Source organism: Lynx canadensis, chromosome B4 (genome assembly GCF_007474595.2).
Source record: "Lynx canadensis isolate LIC74 chromosome B4, mLynCan4.pri.v2, whole genome shotgun sequence".
NCBI classification, from domain to species: domain Eukaryota; kingdom Metazoa; phylum Chordata; class Mammalia; order Carnivora; family Felidae; genus Lynx; species Lynx canadensis.
In genome coordinates, this window is record NC_044309.1 from 135,729,671 (window position 1) to 135,756,359 (window position 26,689).

The following is a 26,689-nucleotide window of genomic DNA, read 5'->3' on the forward strand; positions in this document are numbered from 1 at the left end:
AGGTCAGAGCACTGACAGGGCCTGGCCTGGAGGGGGCGCCATAGCCTCAAGCGCCAGGCCTTACCAGCTTGGTCCCCGGCTGAGGCCCGGGCGTTTGCTGAACACCTTTGTGCAAGTGCGTTCTTCCTGGCTGGGACTTCCGGGGAGGTTCCTGTGAGACCTTTCTGGCTGCATTCGCTCTCGTTCTGGGGAGGAAAAACAAGAAACTCTTCGGTTGTCCTTTGCAGTCTCAAGTCACCTGTGCTCTGCAGTAACCAACAAGCACTTAAAGAGGCTTAGGACTGAATATTCCCGTTTTTAAAACATCTCCCAGGAAAAACAAATGTTTGGAAGTTAAGCATTTTGGCTGTTAGGATGGAACAGAGGAAAAACTGCATTTGCCTTTTAAATATGGGGGCCAGTGCTGAGTTGTGGATCCCGAACCCTCGCAAACGCTGGACCACGCGGGCCGGGCAGGCTGGGGTCCGCCTGGGGGTCCGCCTGAGGGTCCCCGCGGCGCCTGCGGTCCTGGGACGCGTCCTTCCCGCCCTGGGTGTCTCCACACCCAGCTCTGGGCAGGCCGGCCTGCCAGCGTGACGCCAGGCAGGTGACCTGACCTCCCTAGCCTCCTTTTTTCATCTTGACCTTCCCGGCGAACATTTCTGGACCGCGTCGTAGACCACAGTGTTTGCTCCTCCTCACGGCCCTGGAAGGCAGTGGTCGTGCTGTTATCTGGCTTGTATTCACGTGCCTGTAATCTTCTGTATTCTGATGCTTTGACATCTTGGGGCCTTGCTGAGCCCGGAGGGAGGGTCCTCCCAGAGGTAAGTGATTCTAGAGATAGTGAAGGACCCACTTTTGAGCGTGCCTTTCTTTTTCCTTTTTTAAAAAATTTTCTTTTAATGTTTATTCATTTTTGAGAGAGAGAGACAGAGGGAGCATGAGTAGGGGAGGGGTAGAGAGAGAGGGAGACACAGAATGTGAAGTAGGCTCCAGGCTCTGAGCTGTCAGCACAGAGCCCGACGTGGGGCTCAAACCCACAAACCGTGAGATCATGACCTGAGCTGAAACTGGACACTTAATCGACTGAGCCCCCCAGGCACCCCTGAGCATGCCTTTCATATACAAACCAACCAACCCAGAGCCCCTGCCCACCCCCCACTGCCTCCTCTATAGGCCCTCATGCTCTCAGCCCCCTCTCCCCTGACCCAGTCACCCTAGGGGCAGCCCCTGTCCCCCAGGGCCTGCCAGAATCTTTCAAACTAGCCAATCCTAAACTTGCTTCCCCTGCTTCCCCTGTCTTTTCCCTCGGAAACCACAACAAAGGCTCCAGTCCAGGTTTCTTTTTTACTTCCTCTGCCTCCTGACCGACCCTGGCTTCCCCGTGTGGCCGGGTGTGGCCCTGAAAGCCACCTGTGTCTAGGGATCTGCGAGTATAGACTTCCTTACTCACGACAGTCATTTCCATGTGTGCGTGTCTTACTATACCTGATTAAAACAAACCTTTACACGTCTTCCTACGGTGATTGTTGCAAGAATCCTAAGCATTCTTCTTATAGATGAGGATACTGAGGCTCCAAGAAGTAAGAGTTTTCACCCCAGGCCAGACAGCCAGTAGGTGGAAAAGGGATTCAGGCGTTTCTGGCTCTGCGGCGTGCAGCCCTAACCACTGTGCTTTACTGCCTCTCACCTGGGGAGGTAGGAGCGTCTAGAAGCACTGAATGTAAATTGCCTATTACACTGCCTAGCACCGGAAAATGCTCACAGCAGGGCAGCAAGAAACAAATTTTGCAGGCACAGCCCATGTGCGTGTTCCTGTGCCTCGGCTCTGGCCACTGGCCCAGGCACGCGTCTGCAGACCTCTCCAGTCAGTTCTGGAGAATTCCCCGTCTCCTCGAATTGCCAGCCCGCGTCCTCCGTGTGTGCTTGGCTGTGTGATTCCATCACCGGCATTAACGCGCCGAGCTGTGTCGAGACCCACGGTGGGGGGGCTCAAAGCTGAGTTGGGGAGCCTGCCCTATCCCGGTGTTGTTCTAGACCGGGCGCCGTACCGAGAAGCCTGCTAACGCGAGTCTCCCAGACGTTGGCAAGTGTTTAAACACAGAACTGACAAAATGCAATCAGAGATCGTTACGCCGTCTCTTTATTCCATCCCCCTCTGCTGTGTTCCGTGAGATGGGAATGGGCGGGAAAAGCCGTAAGTGGGCATTTTCCTGATTGTTGCCGCATTTAGAGCGCTCTAAAACTCCGCCGGGCTCAATGCGCCACTCCGGGAATGGCATAGATTACAGAGAAGCGTGCACATATCTTGTTGAATTTAACAGATGACGCAGTTTGGAGGCAACACTTTCTGTTCAACGGGATGGGTAAGTGTTAGCGATAAAGAATCGTAACCTTTCGGAAGGAGCGTAAGCTTGGAAGCGCAAGAAGCGGCGGTTTTGATGGGTGTCCCTCCGCGAGCCCCAAACGCCGCGCACGCTTGCTCCGTGTGGCTTCTGTACGTGGATGCGTTTCTATTTGGGTATATACGGCAAATGGAAAGTTAAACCAGGACGGTCGTCCACCGGTGCTCAGCTGATTCGTACCTAATGGTCTTTTTACCCCCATGACTAGCAAATGCCAGGGTCTTAAATCATCTGCCCGGAGGAAAGGAAGCATTTGGGGAAGATGGTCGAACGTTGTTGTGCAGCATATAAAGGTATGACAGTGTCCCACAGTCCTGGAGGCGGGGGAAATAGGGCTGGTTTCCAGGAGGACTTGGGGCTTCTCAGAGATCGGGTTGGCCCCCGATCTAACCTGCCCCTCGAGGCCACGCTCCGCTTCTCTCAAAGTCCACAGCTTATCGGGCACGTGGCCCCAGAGGCTGGTTTGGCTGCTGGTTGGCAGCCTCGAGGTGCAAACCCCGGCCGTCCGCTGTCTCGCTGTGTGACCTCAGGCAGTCGCCTTCCCCTCTCTGAACTTCAGTCGCCTCCTCTGTCCACTAAGCGGTGTTGACTAGTCCCGACTGGGACTGACCTCGTGACTCAGTCTTGTTCCCCAGAGGGTCCCCGACGGTGTCTCACCAGGGTCTAGAACAGGGCTCCTGCTGGATCAGAGCTTGTGGACAGCTGACCAGGGCTTGGGGTGGTGTTACAACAGGCCCCAGGGAAGGAAGCGAGTGTGTGGCTTGATGGGCTTTTGGGATAGGCTGACTGGATTCTTTGCTTCTGTCGGGCTGATGAGGGGAGGTGAGTAGGGAAAAGCACTTGGACCCACCTGTCCCCTCTCTTCACCAGGCCAGCACGGCCGCCCCGACACCTGCCCGGAGGACACCTCCCTCTCGCGGTTCAGGTACCTCTGGCACCTTGTCAGGCGCCGGGGAGGCCCCCCCTGCATGCCAGCCCACTTCTTTGCTGCCAGGAGGGACAGCAGCAAGAAGGGACAAAGGGAAGAGCATTAATTTCCTCTGTGTGCTGACGACTTTGTATTCATCACGTCTTTTTACCCACAAAGCCCCTGCAGATTAATCAGTCCCTAAACGCCCCCCTCCTTCACTGCACAGATAAAGAGGGGGGAGCTGACGCCACGCAAGAAAGCCTGTCATGATTGGTCATTGGGCGTTTTATCCGGTCAGGTTGTAAGAGCTGCAGGATGATGTGACCACCTGAAAGCTAATGCAGCCTCAGGCTGTAACAACAGAGGTAGCAGGTCTAGAACAGAGGAGGGGACTTCTCCGCACTCCTCCAGGATGGTCAGGCTGTTCCAGAGCCTTGGTTCTGGCTCCCCTAGCGAGAGAGCAGGTCCATCTGGAGAAGGCAGTGCGCACGATAGTTTGGGGGGCCAGGTCAAGATGAGGTTTGATGAGGCCGAGCCACAGGGTCTGTCACGTGTCCAGCGTCCTCTGTGGTGACGAGTCACTTTATTATTGATTTGTGTAAACTTAGGCAACCTCGCCGAGCCCGGCTTTTCCCAGATGCAAAATGGGGATACCTACACTTGAGCGTCTGTGAACGTCATACACAGCTGGCGAATTGCCAGGTTCAGGTGGCCATCCAGACAGATGTGTCTGTGGCTGGGCCTCCAGCTCAGAGGGGCACGGTGCCCGCTTTGCCAGGAAGGGAGAGCCCGGTCGGGATTTGAGGGTATCGTGCAGCCTCTCGTGGCTCCTTTCCCCACCTGGCTTTGTGTACAGGAGCCTTGTCCCCCCCATCTCCGACCCACTCTTCCCTGGGAGGGGAGAAGCCTCAGTTCCCTCCTCTGCTGAGGTGGGAGGACGAGGGGAGAGCTGACAGCTTCGTGCTCACTCCCCGATCCCCGGTAGTCGGGAGCCGCGGAGATAAACCGTGCAGTTGGAGTAATTTGTTAATTTGCTTAAGGAACACCCCCAAGTCGGAGACATGACATAAATACGTGAGTGTGGCTCGGGCTCCCCCGGCCGGGGCGACGCCGAGGTGGGACGGTGGGATGGACGGGTGACGTGAGGCGGAAACGTAGAGAATCCGAGCTTGAAGGTGGCAGGCTGGGTCCACGTCTTGTCCCCCGACTGCAGGGTGGGGAGGGGCTCCGTGAGGGCCCCCAGCTGACTCTGCGGCCTGGTGGCCTTGAAGGAATCAGGAGCCGCTGACCCAGAGGCGTGGGGTCAGCTGGACCGACACCCGGTGTCACCTCCCCTGCTCACCTGCTGTGGGACCTGGGCAGGTTCTTGGCCTCAGAGCCGTAGCTACAGAGTGTGTCTCGGAAGGTTCCGGGGGATCAGAGGGACCAGCCTTTCCCCAGCTGCTCAGGCCCCTGCGAACCTCCTCCCTCCCTGCTGGCAGCTGGAGCAGGGCCACCGAGGTTCTCTGCCCCCCGTCACCCTGTGGTGCTTCCTTCGCCAGACTTCTACCGGGACCCGCCGGGCACGAGGGGAGTGAGGCCAACACAAGCAGATAGTCGGCACCCCTGGGCCGGCCCAGCAGGGTGGGCCGTGATAAAAGTAGGTGGGGAGGCAGAGGGCCTGGAGAGCCCGTCCCCCGCCTGACTGGTGGCACTGAGGGACAAGGGCCAGGCCTGTTCTCTGCAAGTCTCCAGGGATGCGGCAAGGGCCAGGAGCCAGGTGCCTGCCGGGAGTGGGCAGGACTTCCAATGAGTGACGTGGGCTGAGCGTAGGGACTGGGGCAAACTGACATCTACTTCCTGCCTAAGGGAGGCACAGATCCGTAGCATCTGACTGGGCCAGGATCATGAAATGTGCAAATCGGTTGATCGACTGTTAGAAAACAAAGAATGGCATTTTACTGGGAGTTTTTCGAGGTGTGTGTGTGTGTGTGTGTGTGTGTGTGTGTGTGTGTGTGTTTTATGTTGGCAACAAATTCAAGTAAAAAAGTTACGCCAAACAACATGCGTCTGTGGGCAGGTCTGGCCTGCAAACTCTGGCCCCGGGAAAGCTGCCTGTGAATATCATGAGAGTATCCTGTGTTGTGATCTCTGTTCCGTCCCTTCTGAAATCCCAGAACAGTTTTGCGAGGTCGGCATTCTTCTTCCCACCGTACAGGTGAGGAAACTGAGGCACACAGCTGGTTAGTGACAGAGCCGGGTCTGTCATTGTCTCGGGGCCTCCCCGAGTTGAGAAACACCGAAGAGGAGAAAACACTCTTTTCTCAAGCTTGTGAAGAATTCTGGGGTGGCTGGTGAGAAGTGTGAGCAGATTGTGGTTTTCTGCCAGTTTTTCAGAAAACACTTCTGGCTTCCCCTCTTCCCGGCCCCCGTGGCTGTGCTGGGAATCAGGTGGCCTTCGAACAGTCACAGAGCTCAAAGCTAGACGGGATTTGTGTGTCCCAGTTTCCGGGGTGGGGTGGGGATGTGGAGAAGGAAGTTTCTAACCGGGTTCTGGACTGTTCTGTTTCCTCGCGATTAGAATATAATAATTGTAGGTACAGTCCCTGAAACATTGTTATTGTTCATTATGATGGTGATTTATTGTCTGCCATGAGACTCACTCTGCCCCTTTCTGGAGCTCACACAGGCCTGGGCAGACACACTTCTCCCTAAAAGGCCTATGGGAAGTCGGATCTGACCACAGGTCGACCACATGTGATCCAACATTGAGGGTGTCAGTTCTCAAGGCAAATAATCCTTAGGATTTGGAGCATTTTTGGAATTGGGTTCATGACAAAACACTCAGCAGAGGACATAGGGTTTCATGTCACAGTCAAGGGTGGGAAGGCCCTGCTGTTCCTGGACTTTGTTCCCCCCTGGGGAGCCAGTCACAGGGAAGGAACTCTGTGGAGCCTGGGCGGGGGGGAGGCACAGAGATCCTTAGCCCCCAGGAAGGGGCATTCCCCAGGCACACCCACCTTGATCAGAGGGGAAACTGAGGCTCAGAGAGGTTAAGTGACTTGCTCAGATGATGGTTGATGGAGCCGGGATTTGAGCCGAGGTCAGCTAGCCCCAAAACTAAGCACTTTACCCTGTGTCTGCTCTTGTGAGGGTCACGGTCACCCGGGATCAGAGAAGATGCACTGTGAGGGAGGGGTCTCCACCAGCCAGACAGTCTTCTCCGTGTGCCAGGAGCCAGGGGGGGTTGAGGACCCCTGGGAGGGTGCCCTTTCGCATCACCTTGGGGCGCCAGGACAGAAGGCCAGAGCCAGAGGCGTGGCCGTGGCCTTCGGTGTGCTGGGACACAGCTCTGTGACCTGGGCTTGTTGGGGCGCTCTCCTGGGCTCTCCCCAAGCAGGTGGAAAGTGTCAGGGGCCACGCGGGGCTGGCTCAGAGTCCAGCTCTGCCACCCCCAGGCCACACGTCCTCCACCCGGGTGTCCCCTGCGCCTCAGTTTCTACATCGGCACCATGGACGTGGTGGGTGCCCGGCGCAATGTACGTGCTCCGGCAACCCTCTGGGATCACGTGAGCTAGTCATTTATGCTGAAGAATTCGGGACAAGTGAAGTGACTCTCTTGCTGACGCAGGTGATGGTAAAGCTTAGTGCCCCTGTTGTCGCTGTGGCTCCTTCAGAAACCAGAGTCAGGTCATTTAGAAGTTCCTTCCGATGGCCACGACTGCTTCTCTGTGCAGTGGCCATGGAATGTCACCACTTGCCTGCCTGGACACTCCTATCCGAGGCCCCGAGCTGGGCTGCTGTGTTCACGAACCCCTAGTGCTCGCCCGACCCACAGGACCCGCCCCGCCGGGAGGGGCCGCGAGAAGGGCGTGGGCCTCCGGGTTGGTTCACCTTCAGCTTTTCATTTTTCATCCAAATCAGGGCCCACGGGTGCCATCACGACTCTTTCTCCAGGCCCGGCGAGCCCGGCAGCTGAGGCTGGTGGGAGATGGGGAGTCAGAGGGCCCCGAGCCTGGGGCCAGGCTGGCTCTGGGGAGCGGTGGGGGCTGGGGGTGGGTGGCGGTTTACTGAGTCCACGGGGTTGTGCCGGTGGGGGGGGGGGCAGCTGCGCTGGAAGCATCTGGGAGGCAGCCCCCACACCTGCTTAGGGCATCTGCCAGGTGGGGCCCCAGAGGACAGGCAGGAGGTATGGCGTGGGCTTCTGCCTGGGCTTCTGCGCAGAGCGGGGCCAGAAGGACCCTGTTACTGGTTCAATGTATGCTACGCATAGCCAGCTTTGTTTTGGTTGTACTTGGACTTCATGGTGGGCCCTGGGACCGTGAGGCTGGGGGAGTAGGCCTGGGGGTCCAGGTCAGGGTCTCCTGTCCGGGGAAAAGTCTCCCAGACACAGAAAACAGAGGCGGGCAAGTCCTGAGCGTGGGGCGAGGCACGCTGCAGCTCAGAGGCCTGGAGGAAGCTGCGTGGGCCCCTCCCGCGGCCTGGGGTCTGGTGGCCTGTCCCCTAGCGGCCGCCTGGGCGGACGGGCTGCGGGGATGATGATGGGGCTGATCCGAGGGCACCCGCTGGGAGCGGGCGGCAGGAGCTGCTCTGCCCGGGATGCCGGTGGCCGTCGTCTGTCCCTGCCCGCTGCCCCCCCTCCCCTGGGGCCTTGTCGTGGCTTTCAGAAGGCCGACAGCGATGTGCTGTGTGTCTGTCTGCGTCCGCCTCTGCAGGGAGCCTGCCCTACGAGTACAAGATCGTGATTGCTGGCAACCACGAGCTGACCTTTGACCAGGAGTTCATGGCTGACCTCATCAAGCAGGACTTTTACTACTTCCCGTCCGTGTCGAAGCTGAAGCCAGAGAACTACGAGAACGTGCAGTCCCTCCTGACCAACTGCATCTACCTGCAGGACTCGGAGGTCACCGTGCGGGGCTTCCGGATCTACGGCTCCCCGTGGTGAGTGCGCCGGGCGCCTTCCCGACCTCGGCTGGGGGCGCTGGAGGAGCTGAGGCTGAACACGCGGAGGGAGGTGGGGCGCGGACAAGCACCGGGGAGCCCCGGATCCCTGCTGGGCACTGAATCTGGGCTCTCCCCTCACCCGCTGTGTGACCCCTGGCAGGTCACGGCTGCTCTCTGAGCCTCGGTTTCCCCGTATCTAACTGGCAAGTAGTCATATCAGCTGTGTCCTCCGTGCGGTACTGTCTCACACACAGGTGGGTAACTGTTATCAACCCCGTTTTCCAGGTGAGAGTGTGAGGCACAGAGAGGGTGAGGACCTTGCCAAGTGTCACACAGCTAGGGAGGGGGCAAAGCTGGCACTCCGGTTCCAGAACCCATGCTTTCAACCATCATTCTATATGCCAGGAGCCTCCCTATCGCCATGTCCCCTGACAAGAGGCATAGGTGAGGGGGGACGATTGATCAGCCAGGCCGAGGAAAGGCAGCTGGAATTTTCGTGGAAGGCCAGAGACCTGGTGTACTGTGTCGTTTTAATCACAAGTCCACATCAGACCCTTACCCTCTGCCGGGCATGCAGAACAATCAGGCCTCATCCCTGTCTTGGTGGGGATCAAGGTGAGAACAAGTTGTGACTCTTCTGTGTGTGGTCTGTGGGTCCATCGGGGCCCTGGTGATAATGATGGTGATGATGGTCATGTTGATGATGGTGGTGATGATGACGATGGTGGTGATGGTGATGATGGTGATGGTGGTGATGATGGTAATGAAGGTGATGGTGATGATGGTGATGATGATGGTAATGGTGCTGCTGATGGTGATGATGGTCATGTTGATGATGGTGGTGATGATGATGGGGATGGCCGTTATAGTGGTGATGATGGGGATAGTGATGGTGATGGTGGTGATGGTGATGGTGATGATGGTGATGATGATGGTGATGGTGGTGATGGTGATGGTGGTGATGGTCATGTTGATGATGGTGGTGATGATGACGATGGTGGTGATGGTGATGATGGTGATGATGGTGATGATGATGGTCATGTTGATGATGGTGGTGATGATGGTGATGGTGGTGATGGTGGTGATGATGATGGTCATGTTGATGATGGTGGTGATGATGATGGGGATGGCTGTTATAGTGGTGATGATGGGGATGGTGATGGTGATGATGGTGGTGGTGGTGCTGCTGCTGATGGTGATGATGGTGGTGATGATGATGGTCATGTTGATGATGGTGGTGATGATGGTGATGGTGGTGATGGTGGTGATGATGGTGATGATGATCATGTTGATGATGATGGTGATGATGGTCATGTTGATGATGGTGGTGATGATGACGATGGTGGTGATGGTGATGATGGTGATGGTGGTGATGATGGTAATGAAGGTGATGGTGATGATGATGGTAATGGTGCTGCTGATGGTGATGATGGTCATGTTGATGATGGTGGTGATGATGATGGGGATGGCTGTTATAGTGGTGATGATGGGGATGGTGATGGTGATGATGGTGGTGGTGGTGCTGCTGCTGATGGTGATGATGGTGGTGATGATGATGGTCATGTTGATGATGGTGGTGATGATGGTGATGAAGGTGATGGTGGTGGTGGTGATGATGATGATGGTGGTCATGTTGATAATGGTGGTGATGTTGATGATGGTGGTGATGATGATGGGGATGGCCGTTACAGTGGTGATGATGGGGATGGTGGTAGTGGCAGCAGCAAATCATTCCTGAGCAAATTCTGTTAGCTGGTCCCTGGGCTAAAGTCTCATAAGCATTGTTTCTAATTCGTACTCAGCCCTGAGAGGACCGATTCACTGTCCCCATTCTACGGGTGGACAGGTCAAGTGTTCCCTAGAGGCCCAGCTGGCAATAGCCACAGGGTGCCAAGTGCTGGCAGGGTGAGGAGGGTACCATACACGGTGGAGAGAGACCACATGTCCTTGAAAGTGTGGCATGATCCCAGAAGGCTGCTTGGAGGAGGTGAGGTGACCTGAGTTATGAGGGAGGAGAAGGGCCTCCCCAGTTATGGAGGGGTAACGGGGCCCGAAGCCGTCAGAGTAGTACACGCAGGGAGGCTGCGGGACGATTTGGGGGCACACGGGGACTGTAGGGTGCAGGGACTTCAGGGAGAGCTGTTACCAGCACAGTGTCTGGGAAACCCCTGGGCTGCCTGCTGGACGCCACACCATGACACCTGGTGGCCAGAGGCTGCGGGTGGGTTTAGGACCTTGTCCCATCCTGCCAAGGCCTCCTCATGGGGCAGAGGGAACATGTGCTGTCCTACCGTCCCTGAGCCCCAGGAGGTGCCTGCTGTCATCTCTCTGGTCCTCACCGTGTCCGCGGTTGGTCCCCATGAGCTCCCCGCAGCCTCTGAGGTCTCAGATGAGGACTGCTGGGGCACTGGAGGACATGGTGAGCTCGGTGCCCAGGACAGGAGCAGAGGGGAGGTGGCTGAATCTGCCTGGCAGGCCGCCGGAGCCCAGACTTGGAGAAGAAGTCTGGCTGGGCACGGCAGAAAGACTGGAGCGGGAGGCCCGCGAGGGAGTCAGGAGGGCCAATGGGAAGGCCTTCGGGTACCAGACCAGCCAATCTGGACAGCATCTCTGTGCCCCGTGTTTCCCACACCCCCTTGCCCCTACACACCCGCATGCACACACACCCCTTCTCAAAAATGTCATGTTCTGTAGGAATTAATAGTGTGGCTTTGGAACCAGACTGCCTGGGCTGAAACCTGGGCCTCACCCTTGATGGGCTGTGTGACCCTGGGCAAGTCACTTCACCTCTCTGTGCCCCACTTCCCTTCCCTGCCAAACGGGAGTGGCAGCACATCTCCTGCAGACGGTGGTCGTGAAGGTGTCGGGGGTTCGGCCGGGCCTGGTGCCCCCACCATCAAGCTCTCCACGAACAGAGACACCATTGCTGTTCTTTGCTCCAGAGGCCAACCTTCTGACACCGCTTGGCCAGAACCCAGTAGGTGGGACGGAGGACAGGCAGGAGGTGGGGACTGGCAGGTGCCCCCCTGCGCCCACCCACTTCCCCCCAGAGCAGCTGTGTGCACCCCCAGGGCTGGGCACTGAAGAACCCCTTTGGCAGCCTGCTCTTAGGGCTCATGGGTGAGTGGAGGGCCAGGGCCAGGGCCCCGTGGTCCCCTGTGCCAGCTGGAGGCCAAATCCTGGTGCTCCCGAGGCCAGAGTGAGGCCAGCGGTTGGTGCGACTGCTCTGTGCTTGGGCCGCCAGTGGCGCCTGCGTTTGGCTTTTGTGACTTCCAGCACGGACAGTTCTAGACTCTTTAGTTCTGGTTCTCCTGGGGCCTTACTGCTTTCTCCTTGACGTCCTTACCCGTCGTCCTGTCTGTGGGAGTGGGAGGGGCGCAGGACAGAGAAGGGACCCAAGGAGGCCTTGGTGAAATCCAGGAGGGCTCCCTGTGGGAGGGGGGATTTGAAGTGGGGTTTCCACAGGTGGAGGAGGCAGGAGAGGAGCCATATCTCTGAGCCCCGTTCTGTGCTGGTCTCCACCAGACTCTTTGGGGTGCTGTTTCACAGCCCTCGATGCTGAGGGCTAAATGGTACCTCCTCTGTGCTCCCCGTGCAGGCTGGGAGCTGGCGTTCTAGCAGCTGCCCTGGTTTCCCGTAGGCCCCATCTGGGGCTGGGAGCCGGTGGCGGGAATCATAGCAACAGCAGTGGCCGGGCAGTTGGTTGGTAAGGGAAAAGCCGTTCAGATCGGGGCACCGTGACTATGTAGCTGTGTGACTTTGGGCAAGTGCCTTAACCTCTCTGGTCCCTCTGTAGAGTGGGGAAATGACACCACCCACGTTGCAGGCAGTTGTGAGGTCTGTGTGGGCCCATCCAGGGGAAGGCCTGGCCCAGAGCGAGGCCCTGGAGGTTGGTTGTAATTACTGTTACCCAGGAACCCCTGGGGTGGGGGCCGGGAGGGTAGCTCTCCTCTGGCTGATACCTCAACAGCCCCCAAGGTAGGGCCAGGACTCTAACGATCCCATTTCACAGAAGGGCAAGTAGAGGACCTGGCCTGCCCAGCTTGTCTGTAATGACTGGCTGTCTATATAATGACTGGTTGTCTAGACTCCTAGTTGGGCTCTTTCTGCTCCTGGTTAGAGGCCATTCGGTGTCCTCGTATGAACACCTACTACGTGCCAGGCCCAGAACCACGGGCTCTATGTGTGTTCCTTGGTTCTCCAAAAAGCCTTCTGATGCGCCTACGCCTTATTGGCCCCGTGAGGATATGGCGGCCAGGGCACCCGACTGATGTTCTCAGGGTGACCTGTTAATTGCCTACTTCATTTGTCAGGGCTTTATTGAGTGCCACACACTGATCTGGGTCCCGGGGACATGCTGGGAGCCAGACAGGTGCAGCTCTTGCCTTCACGGGGTTGTGTCCCCCGTGGGAGGCACATCAGCCACCAAGTCCTTGATTCCGCAAAGGCCAGGGGGCCAGGGCCTGGGAGCTGGGCTCCGGGCAGGCTTCCCATGGGAGGGGCAGGGGCTGAAGAGGCACAGGTGGCCAGAGGGTGGGGGGCCGGGGAAGGGTATGACAGAGGGAACAGCTTGAGGGGCCGTGGGCGTTCTGGGCGCGGAGCGTGGCTTCCAGCCTGGGGGTGGGTCGCGGTGGGAGAGCGGAGGCCCTCACCCTGGGCGCTCAGCTCTCTCAGTGAGTCACAGCTCCCTCTGCCTGTCGCCCTGTGTTTTCAATCCATGGGGACCCAGCACATCACAGCTGAGTCCCGGAAGGGAGACCGCGCTCAGAGGCGCAGGCCCGGCTGTCAGTCAAGTGCTCATTCCCTGGGCCCAGACACGGCAGACGCATCCCTAGGCTCTGCCTCTCGCTCCATGTCTGACCTGGGGAGTCACGCCTCTCTGAGCCTCGGGGTCCCAACTGCACCAGGGGCACCGTGGGAAACGGCACGAACCTGTCCCTGGGAGGCTATTCACAGCCGGGGCCGATTCTGCCTGGTGCGGGGCTCATGCACCGACTCCCCCCAACTGTCTGTCGAGGCTCAGCCCCCAGCCCCCGCCACCTGGGCACAAGGCAAAGCTCGTGGCAACTGTTAACTAAATTCGGATGTTCGGGTTTTCCTTTCCTTTCCCTGCTCTTCACGTGCAGACTCACCCGGACACTACAAGGAGACGTTCTCTCCAGCTTTAGATGCCTAGTTATACCAGCGGGGAGATCAGAGACTGAATAAAGCAGCACTAGCCACGAGGACCTCATAGCATCGGCGTCGGAAGCACGTGGGCGAGGCTGACCCAGGTTGAGAGACAGACCTATTTAGTGTGACCCTAGCAGGCATGGGGGCGGGGCACAGAAGGCAGAGAAAAAGGCAGGCTCTCATCCTCGAGGGAAGACCATCCTGCAGGCAGGAACCCAGAAGAGAGGTGGTGAGACCTTCCTGAGTGGTGAGCTGCCCATCACAAGGGGCGTGCAAGCACAGACCCGCTGTGTTTGGGCCTGGTATCCTCCCAGCCCCTCCCGCATCTGCCTGCACTGATGATCCCCACGCAGGGGACGTACTGGCATGCTCTGCACATGGTCCTGCACTCGGAGGGAGGGCAGTGTGCCCAGGCTGGCCTTGACATTGAGGACTCTCCAGAACCAGCTGGGGAGGGGACACAGAAAGCAAACTCGTGGTCACCGCGATCGGCTTTTCTTCTAAGTGGTGCCACCAGGAGACAGATGCTGTGCTTGGGAGAGAGAATCGTTCCAATTTTTTGTGGGGCCACCTACCCTGAAGGCCACAAGGCCGTCATGTGCCCAGTCCCCTGCAGGGCTCTGGGGACCCCGAAATGGACCAGGCCTGGCTCTGCCCTCTGGGAGCTCAGATGAAGTGGGGGGTGTCCATAACCGCTGACACACCCCGTGTTGACCCAGGCCGTCCCTGGCCCCAGGCTTGCCTTCAGGTTCCCATCGGCCCTTGACGTGCCCGCGCCCCCCCCCCCCCCCATGACAGGGCACCATTACCTGCAGCAGGTGATGAGCCAGACAGAATAATTTATGAGTATGTCCCATGCAATCTTTGGGACATACTTGCACTAAGAAATTCTTTGTTGTTTATCTGAAGTTCACAATGAACACCCTGGCCTGAGATAGTCTGGTTCTTTGTGAAAAGGGCTGCTACACTGGGCATTGTGTGGTGTCTTCTTTTCCACTCAGGATTATATCGTGCTGTGTTTTATTTATTTATTTTTAAGTTTATTTATTTAGTTTGGAAGAGAGAGAAAGCGCAAGTGGGGGAGGGGCAGAGAGCGAGGGAGAGAGAAAATCCCGAGCAGGCTCTTGACGGTCAGTGCAGAGCTTGACGCGGGGCTCGAACCCACGGACTGCGAGATCACGACCTGAGCCGAAGTCGGACGCTGAACGGACGGAGCCCCCTGGGGGGCCCCGGGTGTTGTAAGGGCTTATTAAATTACGTCCATTTTGCTGTGCTGGTGCCTCAGGCCGGCTTTCCTTCGCGGTCCCCCGATGGCCAGTGAGGCTGAGACTCTTATGTCAGACCCTTGGATCTCTTCTTTTGAGAAGTGCTCACGTCTTTTGCCCGTTTAAAAAAAAATAATTGGGTTGTCTGTCTCTTTCTTATTGGTTCATAGAGATTCTTCAGGGGTTCCGAACAGGAGCTGTAACGTTACAAGTGGCTTTTCCTCCTCTGTGATTTTCTCTCTCTTTTTTTTTTTTTTTTTTTTAAATTTTTTTTTTTTCAACGTTTATTTATTTTTGGGACAAAGAGAGACAGAGCATGAACGGGGGAGGGGCAGAGAGAGAGGGAGACACAGAATCGGAAACAGGCTCCAGGCTCCGAGCCGTCAGCCCAGAGCCCGACGCGGGGCTCGAACTCACGGACCGCGAGATCGTGACCTGGCTGAAGTCGGACGCTTCACCGACTGCGCCACCCAGGCGCCCCTTCTCTCTTTGCGGTGCCTTCAGATGGCCAGAAGTTCTGAATTTTGGTGTCGTCGGCCGTATTGGTGTTTTGCTTTCCGTGCTCTGTTCGAGAAATCTCCGCCTCCCTGGAATCGTGAAGACACGTCTCTATTGTCTTCCGGAAGCTTTGCCGTGTAGCCCTTTCTGCCCTTTTCTGCTCCTGCTCAGTACTGCCACTTCCCCCTTACGCGTGGGGTCTGTGTGTGGGCCTCTACTGCTCCCTCCGTCCACTTAGGGCCTCACCGTCCACGACAGGGCCACCCTGTCGTAATTACTCTGGCGACGGTTTTCTTTCCTACTGGAACGTTTGGGGCTTCCTGAGAACAGGGACCTGAATCTCTGTTTGGTGGTCCTCACTCCAGTCTAGTACAGTGCCTGGCTTAGCAGAATAAATGTTTGTTGGATGGATGGCTGGATGGACAGGTGACAGATAGCGGGCCGTGGGGACTCAGTTAAAAGTCAGACCTGGCGTGGCGTTCCTGCGTCTGTCTTTCTGGGGCCTCTTCCAAGTGCACCCTCAGCCTCCTTGCCTGCAGCGTCCTTCCTCCTCTCCCTCCTCCTCCTCCTCCTCCTCCTCCTCCTCCTCCTCCTCCTCCGTGCTGGTCTCTCTAAATCAGGGCCTGCCCATGCCGTCTCTCAACTTACCCCCAGGCTGGAGGCCAGATCCCTGCCCCCCCACCGCCGCACCCCGTTCCCTCCCTACCCCGGCAGAGGCTCCATCACTGAGGCCCGCAGTCCAGAGTCTCGCCAGGGCTGTGTGTGTTTGGGCCGCTGTCCCTGGGGCACCGCGACCTTCCAGGCCTCAGGGGAGCCACGTCCGGGCCCCTCGGGAACAGACTGCGCTGAGCCCTCACCAGCCCGGCTTAGAGGAAGGGGTGGGAACCAACCGCCGAAGAGAGGAAGAACTCAGCTGTTACAGGATCTTAAGCGTTGGGAAAAAATTCTGTATACGTACCGTATTCATTTATGGGTCTTGGATACATTTTTTTGTTCTCATTTAACTGAAAACGGCCTTGATTTGAAAAAAAAAAAAAAAAAAAAAAGAGGAGCGCGGGAGGGAGTGAAATTGGCATGCAGCTTGTCCATCTGGTCTAATTACTTCTGGTATTTTGAAAGAAGGAATGTAAACCTGCTGAGACATTAAACTTTGAGAAGTGGCTGCCGGCCGTTGCTGGGCGTCTGGGCGCGGATCCTGGTTCTCAGCTTGGCGGCCTGGCACTGCCTCCTCCAGGCAGGTGCCCTGCCCCTCTCCCAGGGAGCCAGGGGCCTGGGGGACTGGCTCTCTTTACACGCCAGGCCACGCTCGAACGCTCGTGCTGCCGGGCGGGTCCCGGCCGGGGGATCTGGGGTCCGAATCCAGGCTTTCTGTGAGATGACAGCATGGGTAGACCCCCTGTGGCGCTGTTCTCGGGATTCTGGGAGGTCGTGGGTATCAAGTGCTTGGCACAGAGTAGCCAGTCGGCACACGGTGGTCCCGCCCACCCCCTAACCCTCTACAGCTCGCTGCCTGGATTGCCCAGAGATCAAGGTTTCCTGTACAGCCAGGGGGTGCCCACTGAGCCGCCCCGGGGGACGGGGTGCGGGCAGGGGCCGAACCTCCCATGTCCTTCCCTCCCTGTGTGCGCAGGACAGGCCGCCGGGAGGGGTGGGGGCAGGAACTGAGCCGTCTGGCCGTTTTAAGGAGCAAAGGTCTGCTTGTTGGTGGATGATCCCGACGGCACCTGTTCTCACCGCTGCCCTGGAGGCCCTGCGCTCAGCCGCTTCGAACCTTCTTAGCCGTCGGTGGGGTCTGGACCCTTGTCCCCACTGGAGAGCTGAGGAGGCTGAGACCCAAGAAGGGAAGGGACTTGCTTCGGGTGGCCCAGTGCCTGAGAGGCGGGTTCCACCCGGATGGAGAATGGTTCCCCCCCCCCCCCCCCGCCAGAACTGGGTACAGAGAGGTGCTAAAAGGTTTCTTTTTTAAGTTCATTAGATAAGTCTTTTGGAGAAAAAAAGAATGAGGCTAATATAGTGAAGTCCTGGCTTCTTCCTTGCCCCGGAGGCTCCCGCCAGGATGTGGTTGAGGTCCTGGGACCCTCCAGGCCTGAGGCCTGTGGTCGCCCATGGCCCGCTGTGCCCGGCTGCAGCCAGAGGCGGCTGGGGGCACAGGGAAGCCCCCCCTGCCCCGTGGCCACGGCTCCCCCGACTTCGGGGACACCGCCCTTCCCAGGAACACTGCGGAGTCCGTTTGCCACCGGTGCCCTCTCCACCGCGCTCCGGGGAAGGCACAGGGAAGGTGCCGCTGTGGCTCAGCTCCAAGCCGCTTACCCAGAATGCTTTGCTCTTTCTCTTAAGAAAACCTTTTCAGTCTTTCAAAAAAACATTTATGTATTTTTTTTAGTCTCCCTCTAATAATTGCCCAAGCTGTTTGGGGCGTTGGCCGGTGGGATTGCACACTGGTGTTCTATGAAGCTCTGCCCGGGGACGTCCCGGGCAGCCCAGTTTGGGGGTGTAGCCTGGTTTGGGGGTGCCCATAAGACAGAAGTGTGCCCGCCTCGGTCTGTGGGTGCACGTGGCTGGGGATGGCTTACTTTTGCTTCTTGACCGAGGGCTTCCTGGGCCGCGTGGACCCGCCTGCTGGAGGACAAGCCCTGGCCCGGGGGTCAAGGGCATCTTCCATCTGGTGGAATCGTCCTGTCTCTATGTGGCCACGGGGTGGCCTTTTCTGCTCCACTTCCCTGCCTGCCCCCCGAAGCCCTCCGGGGGCCCAGCTTTACAGAGGGAGGGTGGCAGGCCCAGCTCCCTCCCCTTAAGCCCCTGAGGCCTCCTGCTTGTTACTTCTGGGCCAGGAAGACCCACCTTCCCTGGTTCAAAGGCTGCTGGTCTCTGTGTACCTAAAGCTGTGTTTCTTAGAATTCGTCTCGTGTTTCTAGGTGGTGTTAGCACGGGGCTGTGGCCTTCCTCCCCCGGCTTTCCTCCCTCTTCTGCAGCACGACCCCTGAGACCCCTCACTCAGCAAGCTCCCCAGGGCCTGCTCCGCCTGCCTAGCAACGGGGCGAGTCAGGATTGTTTTCATCCCCATTTTGCAGATGGGGAAGGTGAGGCTTGGGTAGCCGAGGAACTGGCCTGAGATCTCGGCCCTAGGCAGAGCTGCTCGGGGGTCCAGCCCAGGCAGGTGGGCTTGGTCAGCTTTGGGAGTGACCGGCCTGGACCGGCCAGCAGGCAACCTCGTCAGCTGCTCCTTCCCTTCTGCCCTTCTTCCCTTCTGGCCGGATGCAGAGCCCCAACGGGGCTTCCTGGATCCCTGGGCCCAGCATGTTCTCCCTGAGCTCCGGGTCCTGCTTCTGTGAAATCAGACTCAGATTCTCCCCTCCCAGGGCCGGCCAAGGGCGGGATGAGGGCGGCACGCAGAGCCACTGGGGGGGGGCATCGCTGCGACCTCGACCTCGGTGCTATTGCCCCGCCTGCCCCCTCGGGTCGGGGATGGGCTGTGCTCAGTGGAAGCCACGGGGCCCGCCTGCCCCTGGGACTGGCCGCAAGCCCCACCCGAGCCTGATGCCGGCCTGTGACAGTGCGAAGGGGGTCGGGAGCCAGCCGACACAGGCGTGCCCGCCACCAAGGGTCCGGCTGCCGCTCACGTCCTGTCTCCTCCCTCCCCTGGATTCCGGCGGTCGCCAGCCCCACAGGCAGCCGGCGAACTCTGGTGTCGGGAAGAAATTCCTCATGGTCCCTGGTCCTATGCTGTGCTGCCTCCACTCACACACACGCACACACACACGCACACACACACGCACACCCGCTCCTCTCTCTCTCACGCAGAATTTCTCCTTTGCCCCTTTCCTGTCCTTATCTTTGTTGCTTCCACGTTGTTGTTATTTTCTTTACAGAGGGCCCCTCAACACATATGCGCACGATTCTACAGGAGATTAATGTTTGAAACGAATTGTCTGCCTTCTGAGTCCCACCGAAACAAAAGATGAATGGTCCGCACCTCCGAAGGGTGGGGGAAATTAATTAGGAATGACAAAGGACCCCATTCTTCGGTTCCACTTATCTTGCTGCCGACTTGTGGTAACTGCCGTGTGCCAGGGCAAGGTGTGTGGTTGACAGTCCTTGGGGACGTGTTGCCAGCCCGCGTGGCCCTGCCCCCTCGCTGGCAGCCGCTGCCCCTGCCGCTGCGAGGTGGCTCCCTCAGCCTCGCCCGTGCCCTCGGGGAGGGCAGAGGAGAAAGGCCAACCCCTCTATCAGAGCTGGGCAGGTGGGAGCGGCAGCCAGCACTGTGGGATGTCCCCAGGGGTCAGGGGACCGCCTGTGGGGTGAGGGGTCAGCATGAACCCTCTCGGGGAAACCGGGTGTGTCACTGACCTCTGAGCCTCGGTTTCCCCTGCTGCCGAATGGGAGCACAACCTCCCTGGAGTGCCGAGAGTGTCCCGGGCAGCACTTGGGGACGGTGACACGGGGCAGCCTCATCTGAGATGCTCTCCATACTGGCCGTCTCTGAGAGAAGGCAGAAGCTTCCTCTCTGTGGGGAGTGGGGCCACTGCCTTCCTCAGACCGCAGCCTCTGCCTCCGTAGCATGAGGGGTGGCAGTGAGAATGTGTGGCCCCGCGGGGTCCACTGTGACAGGCTGTCCCCTCTACCTGGCAGGGCAGCCGTCCTCAACCCCCAGCCCAGGAGTGGGCGGCCTGGGGAGGCAGGGGTTCCCCCAAAGGAGGTGAGTCGGACGCAGCAGAGGGTGTGAGCACACTGAGCCTGCTTCCCCTCTGAGGCCTCATCTGTGAAATGGGCACATGAGCCCCCCCGGGCAGGTCACGGGAGGCGGGATGCCCAGTGGAGGCTGAGTGTCTGTTCTCGTGCTGGTTCCTGCTGCAGCTCTCGGGGCTTCGGGACTCCAGGGGCTCTGGGGGGGGGGGCGGGGCTCCCATTGGGAGGGTGTGCAGAAGAGGGGGCTGATGCTTAGTTCTTCCCACCTGCCTGCCTTCCGGGCAGAGCACCTGCTGTTAATTCTATCCTACATTCATTCATTCCCGCATCCCGGGAGCAAACCCTCCTTGAGGCCGCCTGGGCTCTGCCATCTGTCAGGCAGAAGGGATTTTGACCTCGGCCTGCCCTGCAGGAGCCACCATGAGGGCACGCAGAGAAGGGTGGGTCACCGGTGCTTGGGGGATGATGTGACCAGGGGAAGCCTCCTGGAAGAGGGGGCCTTTAAGCCAAGGCTGAACAAATAATGGGTCATGGACTCTGAGGTGAGGCTAGGAAGGGCCTTTCAGATGGCTGGAACAGCAGGTGCAAAAACCCAGAGGTGGGGCAAGGCTGGGCTGTGTTCAGGAAACAGAGAGGCTTGTTGTGGCCGGCAGGTGGTGAGTTCAGCAGGAAATCTGAGCAGGACAGTTCAAAAGGTGGGCTGGGACAGAGCCCAAGGGCCGGTGTGCCAGGCCGTGAGGTCTGGGCTTGTCCTGCAGGCATAGGGAGCCATGGAAGGCTTTGGAGTAGAGGAGTCACATAGGGGAACAGTTGAGAGGTGGGGCACCAAGGGCCAGAATCACAGGCTACTTCCTCTCTGTCCAGCCAGGCTCAGAGGGGACCTGGCAGGGCCAGGGGTGGGGCTGGGACCTGGCAGGGGAGACTGGGAGCTGCTCAGAGGGACAGGCAGGCAGTTGCCATTGAAGAGGGGGAAACCTGTGGCCTGAGCACCCCAGCAGGATCCTCTTTGGGCCAGTCGCCCATTGGGCACAGGAGGCGGGAACCAGGAACCCCTGGAATCTCTCTTGCCTCCTGTGTGTCCTCGGACACACCTCTTAACCTCTCTGTGCCATTGTTTCGGTGACTTTAAAGTGAGAGCCTCCCCGGACTTTGTCCTGAGGGTTGGCTGATTTGAGATGGGGAAGTGGCCGGTAAAGTAGGGGTTTGCTGAGGAAGGAGAGGCAGGATTCCTGGTCCTATCTGCATAATTCTGGCTTGAAGGCAGAGAGCCCAGGCTCTGGAATCCGCTCTCTGGGTTTGAGCCCTGGTTGCGTCACTTGGTCACCAGGTAACCCTGAGCAAGTCTCTGTTCCTCCCCACACCTCGGTTTCTGCATCTGTAAAATGGAGCAGTGATGGCAGCTGCCTCCCAGAGTGTGTGTGAGGACTGGGGGCTCATGGAACACCCCTGGAGGTGTGCTGGTGTGGGTGCCCTCTTGGGGTCCCCGCAGCGCCCCTCGGCATTGGCCGAGGGAACCCCCGATGCCTGCCCTCGGGCATCGTACCCTGGCCTGGGTGTGCCCCTGGGCCCAGCCCCACTCCGGGGCACCCTGGGGCCTCCTCTGTCCACACACCCCAGCATCCCTGGGAAATGGGTGGCCACCCCTCAGGCTGCCTGAATGGCCCCAGGGGACACCCCCGCCTGGGGGCTGCACGCCTTACCTGGCAAAGCGGAGCGGCTCTAGACGAGCACCGTCCCCCTCCCTTCTGCCGTCGGGGACCCGGGATTCACGCTTCGGGGGGAAATCATTTAATGATTGGCCACGAGGAGGTCATTTATATTGGCTAAGCGGGCTTAATTAGACTGGATTCGAAGGTTACCATAAGCGCACAAAAAAGCTGTTAAGGGGTTAACCTCTGAGAGATTACATTGTATTCAGCGCTCTGTTAAAGTTTGAATTAATTTTTCCCATGGGTTTGTTCACATTCTAATTTTCAACTAAATGAGACATCTGTTTCAGAAAAGGAAAATTTGCTCTGGTTGTCATGGCAACTATCATTCTGTAAGAAAATTATTCCAATGGTTACTTTAGAACAGAAAGACAGAAATTCAGGACGTAGAGCCGCTTCCCATCGCTCAGTCGGGTTTCTGATTCATCCGACCTCTTTGGGGTCTGGGACGTGTCCTGGAAGGCGTGCAGACGCTGGGTTCCTGGCCCTCCGCGTGGCGAGGCTGGGTCCCAGGGCTAGGTCACACTGGAGACGGGGAATGTTCTTTTGCAGGGTCCCGGGATCCTGTCTTGGGCATTCGCAGTCCCAGACCACTGGCTGTTCCCGATGTGGGTGGGCCAGTAGCGGGGGCGGGTGGGGGTGCTGGACCCTGGCTGCTTAGGCGGGAGGCCTTTGAGCCTCTGCCTGCCCTGTCGTCGGCCTGGAAACCCGGGCAGTCTTGCACTTCACCTCTGGCCCCTAAGGGGCCTGACCGGATGAGGAGGAGGTCGATGGACCATCTGGGGCTGACTTCACCTTGAACTGGAACCACCTCTTCCCGTGGCAGAAACCCAAATGCACGTCATCCAGGAGGGGCTGGAGAGTTTTCCGGGCCCCGTGGGCTGGTCTAAGGCCTCTGGGGAGGGCGCTCACCCTGAAGAGGCTGTCTCTCCAAGTGCTCTGGTCCTGCTCCTGGCCACCCTGGAGAAAGCCCCTGGCCCCACAAGGGTGCTCCCCAACCCATGGGCCATCCTGGGAAATGTCTCCTGTGGATGTCTGCCTGTGTGATTTGACCTGTTCCCCCTAAAATTTCAGTAAGAGCTAAAACACCCCCTTTTCCCATTGACAGAGCTCCTGGGTACTTAGCGTTTTCCTAATGGAAGTACAACTTCGTCCTTTTAAACCTCCTCCCTCTCTTCTTTTCCTGCCCCCTGTGTCAGGGGTACAGCACTGAACAAGAAGGACCCCCACCCCTGCCCTCATGGGGTAACGTCTGGGGACATAGGCACCATTGTCCTGCTGGGAGAGGTAAAGTGAGCGGCCCGGGGGCAGAACCAGGAAGGATGTCTGATGCCAACTTCAGGGCCTTGAGCAGCCTCTCAGGGCGTCCCCGGGGGCAGGGTGGATTCCACCATCCCAGGACTTGAGGTGGTGAGTCTCCAAGAACTCGGCAGGTGCATCTATGGGGAGATGCCACCCCCAGGGGAAGGCTCCGTGGTGCTGGGCGAGGAGAAGCTGGGCAGGCGGAGGCAAGCGTGGGTTGGCTTCTGGGGGTCTGCGGGGTCTCTGATGGATTTCTAAGCGTCTCTTTCAAAAAGCCACCCCTTGCTGTGGCTCACAGGAACTAACAGATGCCTTCTCTCCATGCAGATGAGGCCTCGTCCCGTCTTGTAAATATTTGATTAGAGTTTTGAAGAATGGATCCCGTATTTGGAAGGCAGCACCAGAAACACGTTGCTCCTTTCCCCGGAGGCTGACGGGGCTTTGGGCTCCTGGGAGGACCCCTAGGCTTGGCTTTCTGAGTGCCTTCCAGAATGCTGCTGTCTTCCCTGCAGTGCCTGAACCCTGGCTCAGCCAAAGCGGGGCTTTGCGTGCGCTCAGGGTCCTAGGGGCTCAGAAACTGCGGAGCCAGGAGCTCGGCGTATTAGGGCAGGAGCCTGGGCTGGCCCCTGGAGCGGGACTGTCAACCGTTTCTGACCAGGAACCGTGGTAGGAGAGGTATTTTACGTTGTGATTCAGTACATCCATCCGTGGGTGTCTATTTAAATATAAATATATTTAACTGAAGAATCCTTTCCCTGCTAGGAGGTACCTTTTTCTGTGATGTTTTCTTTTCTTTTTTAAAAAAATGTTGGGACCCATCAAAATGCCGTTTGAAAAACCCAGCCCTAGGTCGAAGGTTCTTCATGCAGGCTCCGTGGATGGATTTCAGGAGGGGCCCATGATGGTGAGAGTGATGGGGACGATGACGATGGTGATGGGGGTGATTATGGCGGCTGAAATGCATTGAACTAGACGCTGTTTGAAGCACTTTAGGTGGATTCACTGGTTTATTCCTCCCACCAGCCTTACTGAGATGGTATCATTATTCCCGTGTACAGATGGGGAAATTAAGGCCCAGAGAGAAGTTGAGTCACTTGCCAATGGTCACACGGGTAGTAAGAGGTGTACCCATTGTCACTCAGCTCGGTCTGACCCCAAGGTTGCCATGAAGTTGGGTATAAAATTGTGTGCGTGCAGGGGTGCATTTTCTGTGGAGAGAGCTCTCACCTTTGTTCAGATGTGCAAGGGCAGCCCCATGTGGATGTGCCAGTGATAGGAGGTGTCTTCTGAGGGCACTGTCCCCAAGGCCAACCCACCCAGATGCTGTTCCCCAGCCCCGGCCACCTGGTCTTGTCACCTGGCAGGTGCTTCCGGTGGTTGGGGGTCCCTTGGGCAGCCCAAACCTGGGGACCCAGTCCCTCTGTGCCTGCTTCTCACCATCTATCTCTCCGTAGGCTCAGAGTGCAGATCCCAGGCCCCCACCGGTCCGGGTGGTTCTCCTGGGGCCCATTCATCTCTTGGTATGAGGAACCCTCCTTGGCTCCCCCTACAGAACAAGACAGGAGCTACAACCCTTCCCTTCGAGGCCAAAACTTAGGCTGGCAGGGGCTTGGGGAGATAGATGGTGGCCCGGTAGGTTCTGCCCACTTTTGTAGGTTTTCCTGGGTGGCACCTGGGGTCTGTCTTTTGGATACGGGGCATCATTTTCAGTTTTGAGGCTTCGGCTTCAATCCCAAGGCAACAGGAAAAGTCCCATTTGACAGCTGTTAACAGACTGATTTATTCACTTAGGCCTCACCCAACACCATTTGTCAACCCGCCGTTTATTCCCTGCCCCTGGGCTGGTCCCGGATGTGCAAGGGAAGAGGAGGAATGGAATAGACGGGGCTTTGAAGGCCGAGGGGAGAGAGTGTCCGATCCGGCTCAGCAGTGACTTCTCCACTCACGAGCTGTGTGACCCGGGCCCCTGGGCCCCTCGCCGCCCCTCACCGAACCTCAGTCTCCTTGTCCGGAACCTGCCGTGAGCAGATCAGGGTTTTCAAAGTGTGTTCTCTGAGACCCCCAGGGTTCCAGAGAGGTGCTTTGGGTGGTTGCCAAAAGCTAGAGCTGTTGGGTCGACCGCCCGAGGCCTCAGTGTCACCGTGGAAGGGCGTGTGGATCGTGGGAGGGATTTTAGTGGCAGCTTTGGGCACGGGAGAGACTTGGAAGTCAGAAGCCCAGCTCCACTGCTGACTTAAATGGTCTGTGCTGGCCGGGCAAGCGGTAGTGAGGTGCCCAGCCCGGGAGTCAGCACACGCTGGGGCCCAAATCCCCAGGCTAGCTCACCTCTCTGAGCCTCTGGTTTCTCATCTGTAAAATGGGGATCGTCTTTAGTCCTTAATTCACAGGGTTCTTGTGACAGGTAAGCCATCCCTGTGATGTGCTTAGATGGCACCTGGCCAAAAAAAAAGTAGGTATCCAGGAAATGCAGGTGACGGTTTCTATTTCCTGCTCCCTTCTTCTCAGTTTCCTCGTCCGTAAAACAGGAAGAGACCTGGCTGCCCACCCTTGCCGCGGGTGCGAAAGTCCCTGGGGTAACAGGTGGGGAGGTGGCGGCGGCAGGGTGCTTAAAACAACAGGAATTTACTCTCTCGCGATCCGGAGGCTGGGGTCTGAGATCAAGGTGTCACCAGGGTTTGTTCTTTTCGAGAGTCCTGAGGAAGAATCCGTCCTCCCCCAGCTTCTGGTGGTGGCTAGGGGTACTCGGCACTCCTTCGCTTGGAGACAGCATCGCTCTGATCTCTAAGCCCATCGTCGATGGCCCTTTTCTGTCTGTGTCTCTGTTTTCACATGACCTTGTAAGGGCACCCGTCATCGGATGAGGGGCACGCCCTAATCTGGTATCCCCTCATCTTAACTTGATGATATCTGCAAGGACCCTGTTTCTGAATAGAGCCCCATTCTCAGCTGCTGGGGGTTAATACTTCAACATATGTTTCTGGAGGACACGATTCGGCCCCTTAACTGTGGCGATGCTGATGGCTTTGTAAACACCAAAAGGCTATGCTCTCGTGGGAACTTATAACGACTTAGTGCTTAAGGGATGTTTCTTAGCGGGGATGCTTTTGTTAGAAATGAAAACAATCGAATGGCTTCCTGTTGGCCCATGTAACTGAGAAGCACAGAGGCATGGGGGGTGTCTGGTGTGAATTTGATCTGGCGGGCTCCCCAGGGCCCTGTGGTCCAGCCGTCGCCCTTTGGGACAGCTTAATAGCTGCTGACAGCTTCCAGGGCAAGGAGCTCACTGACTGATGCACAGGGATGACAGTATCCTAGGTCCACGGGGAGGGGCCTAGGTTACGTGTTCACCGTGGAGCCAACCCAAGGGAATGACTTGTATCGCTCAGTCTACATGTGACGTTGAGATTCCATTCGTTGGCCTAGGTCCCTCTGGCCTTGTCCTTAGAGCTGAGATGGACTCAGCCTGGGTGGGAGCTTCAGGGGAAAGCAGGAACGGGCGTCCTCCACTTGGAACCCGTTCTCTCTGGGTTGAGTCTCCCTCTGCCCCAACTGTGGGCGGGGGGTCGGGAGAGCATTTTCCCGGCGAGGGGTAGGTGAGTGCGTTCTCTGTGAATTTCCTCGGAAGGGCTTGGAACAAGAGGGGCCTCTGGCAGAAGCTGGTTCTTTTTAAACTCTCGTTTTTAAAAATGATATAAATAGGGGCGCCTGGGTGGCTCAGTCGGTTAAGCGGCCGACTTCGGCTCAGGTCATGATCTCGCGGTCCGTGAGTTCAAGCCCCGCGTCGGGCTCTGTGCTGATGGCTCAGAGCCTGGAGCCTGTTTCGGATTCTGTGTCTCCCTC

General features: G+C 57.9%; 1 protein-coding gene across 1 annotated transcript in view; it reads left to right on the forward strand.

Annotated features, from left to right (window-relative positions):
• Positions 1-26,689, forward strand: part of MPPED1 (metallophosphoesterase domain containing 1) — a 62,633-nt gene that overhangs the window by 30,022 nt on the left and 5,922 nt on the right. The window contains exon 3 of the mRNA XM_030320867.1: positions 7,989-8,214. Coding sequence (XP_030176727.1) covers positions 7,989-8,214 — 226 coding nt within the window. The remainder of the gene's footprint in view (positions 1-7,988; positions 8,215-26,689) is intronic.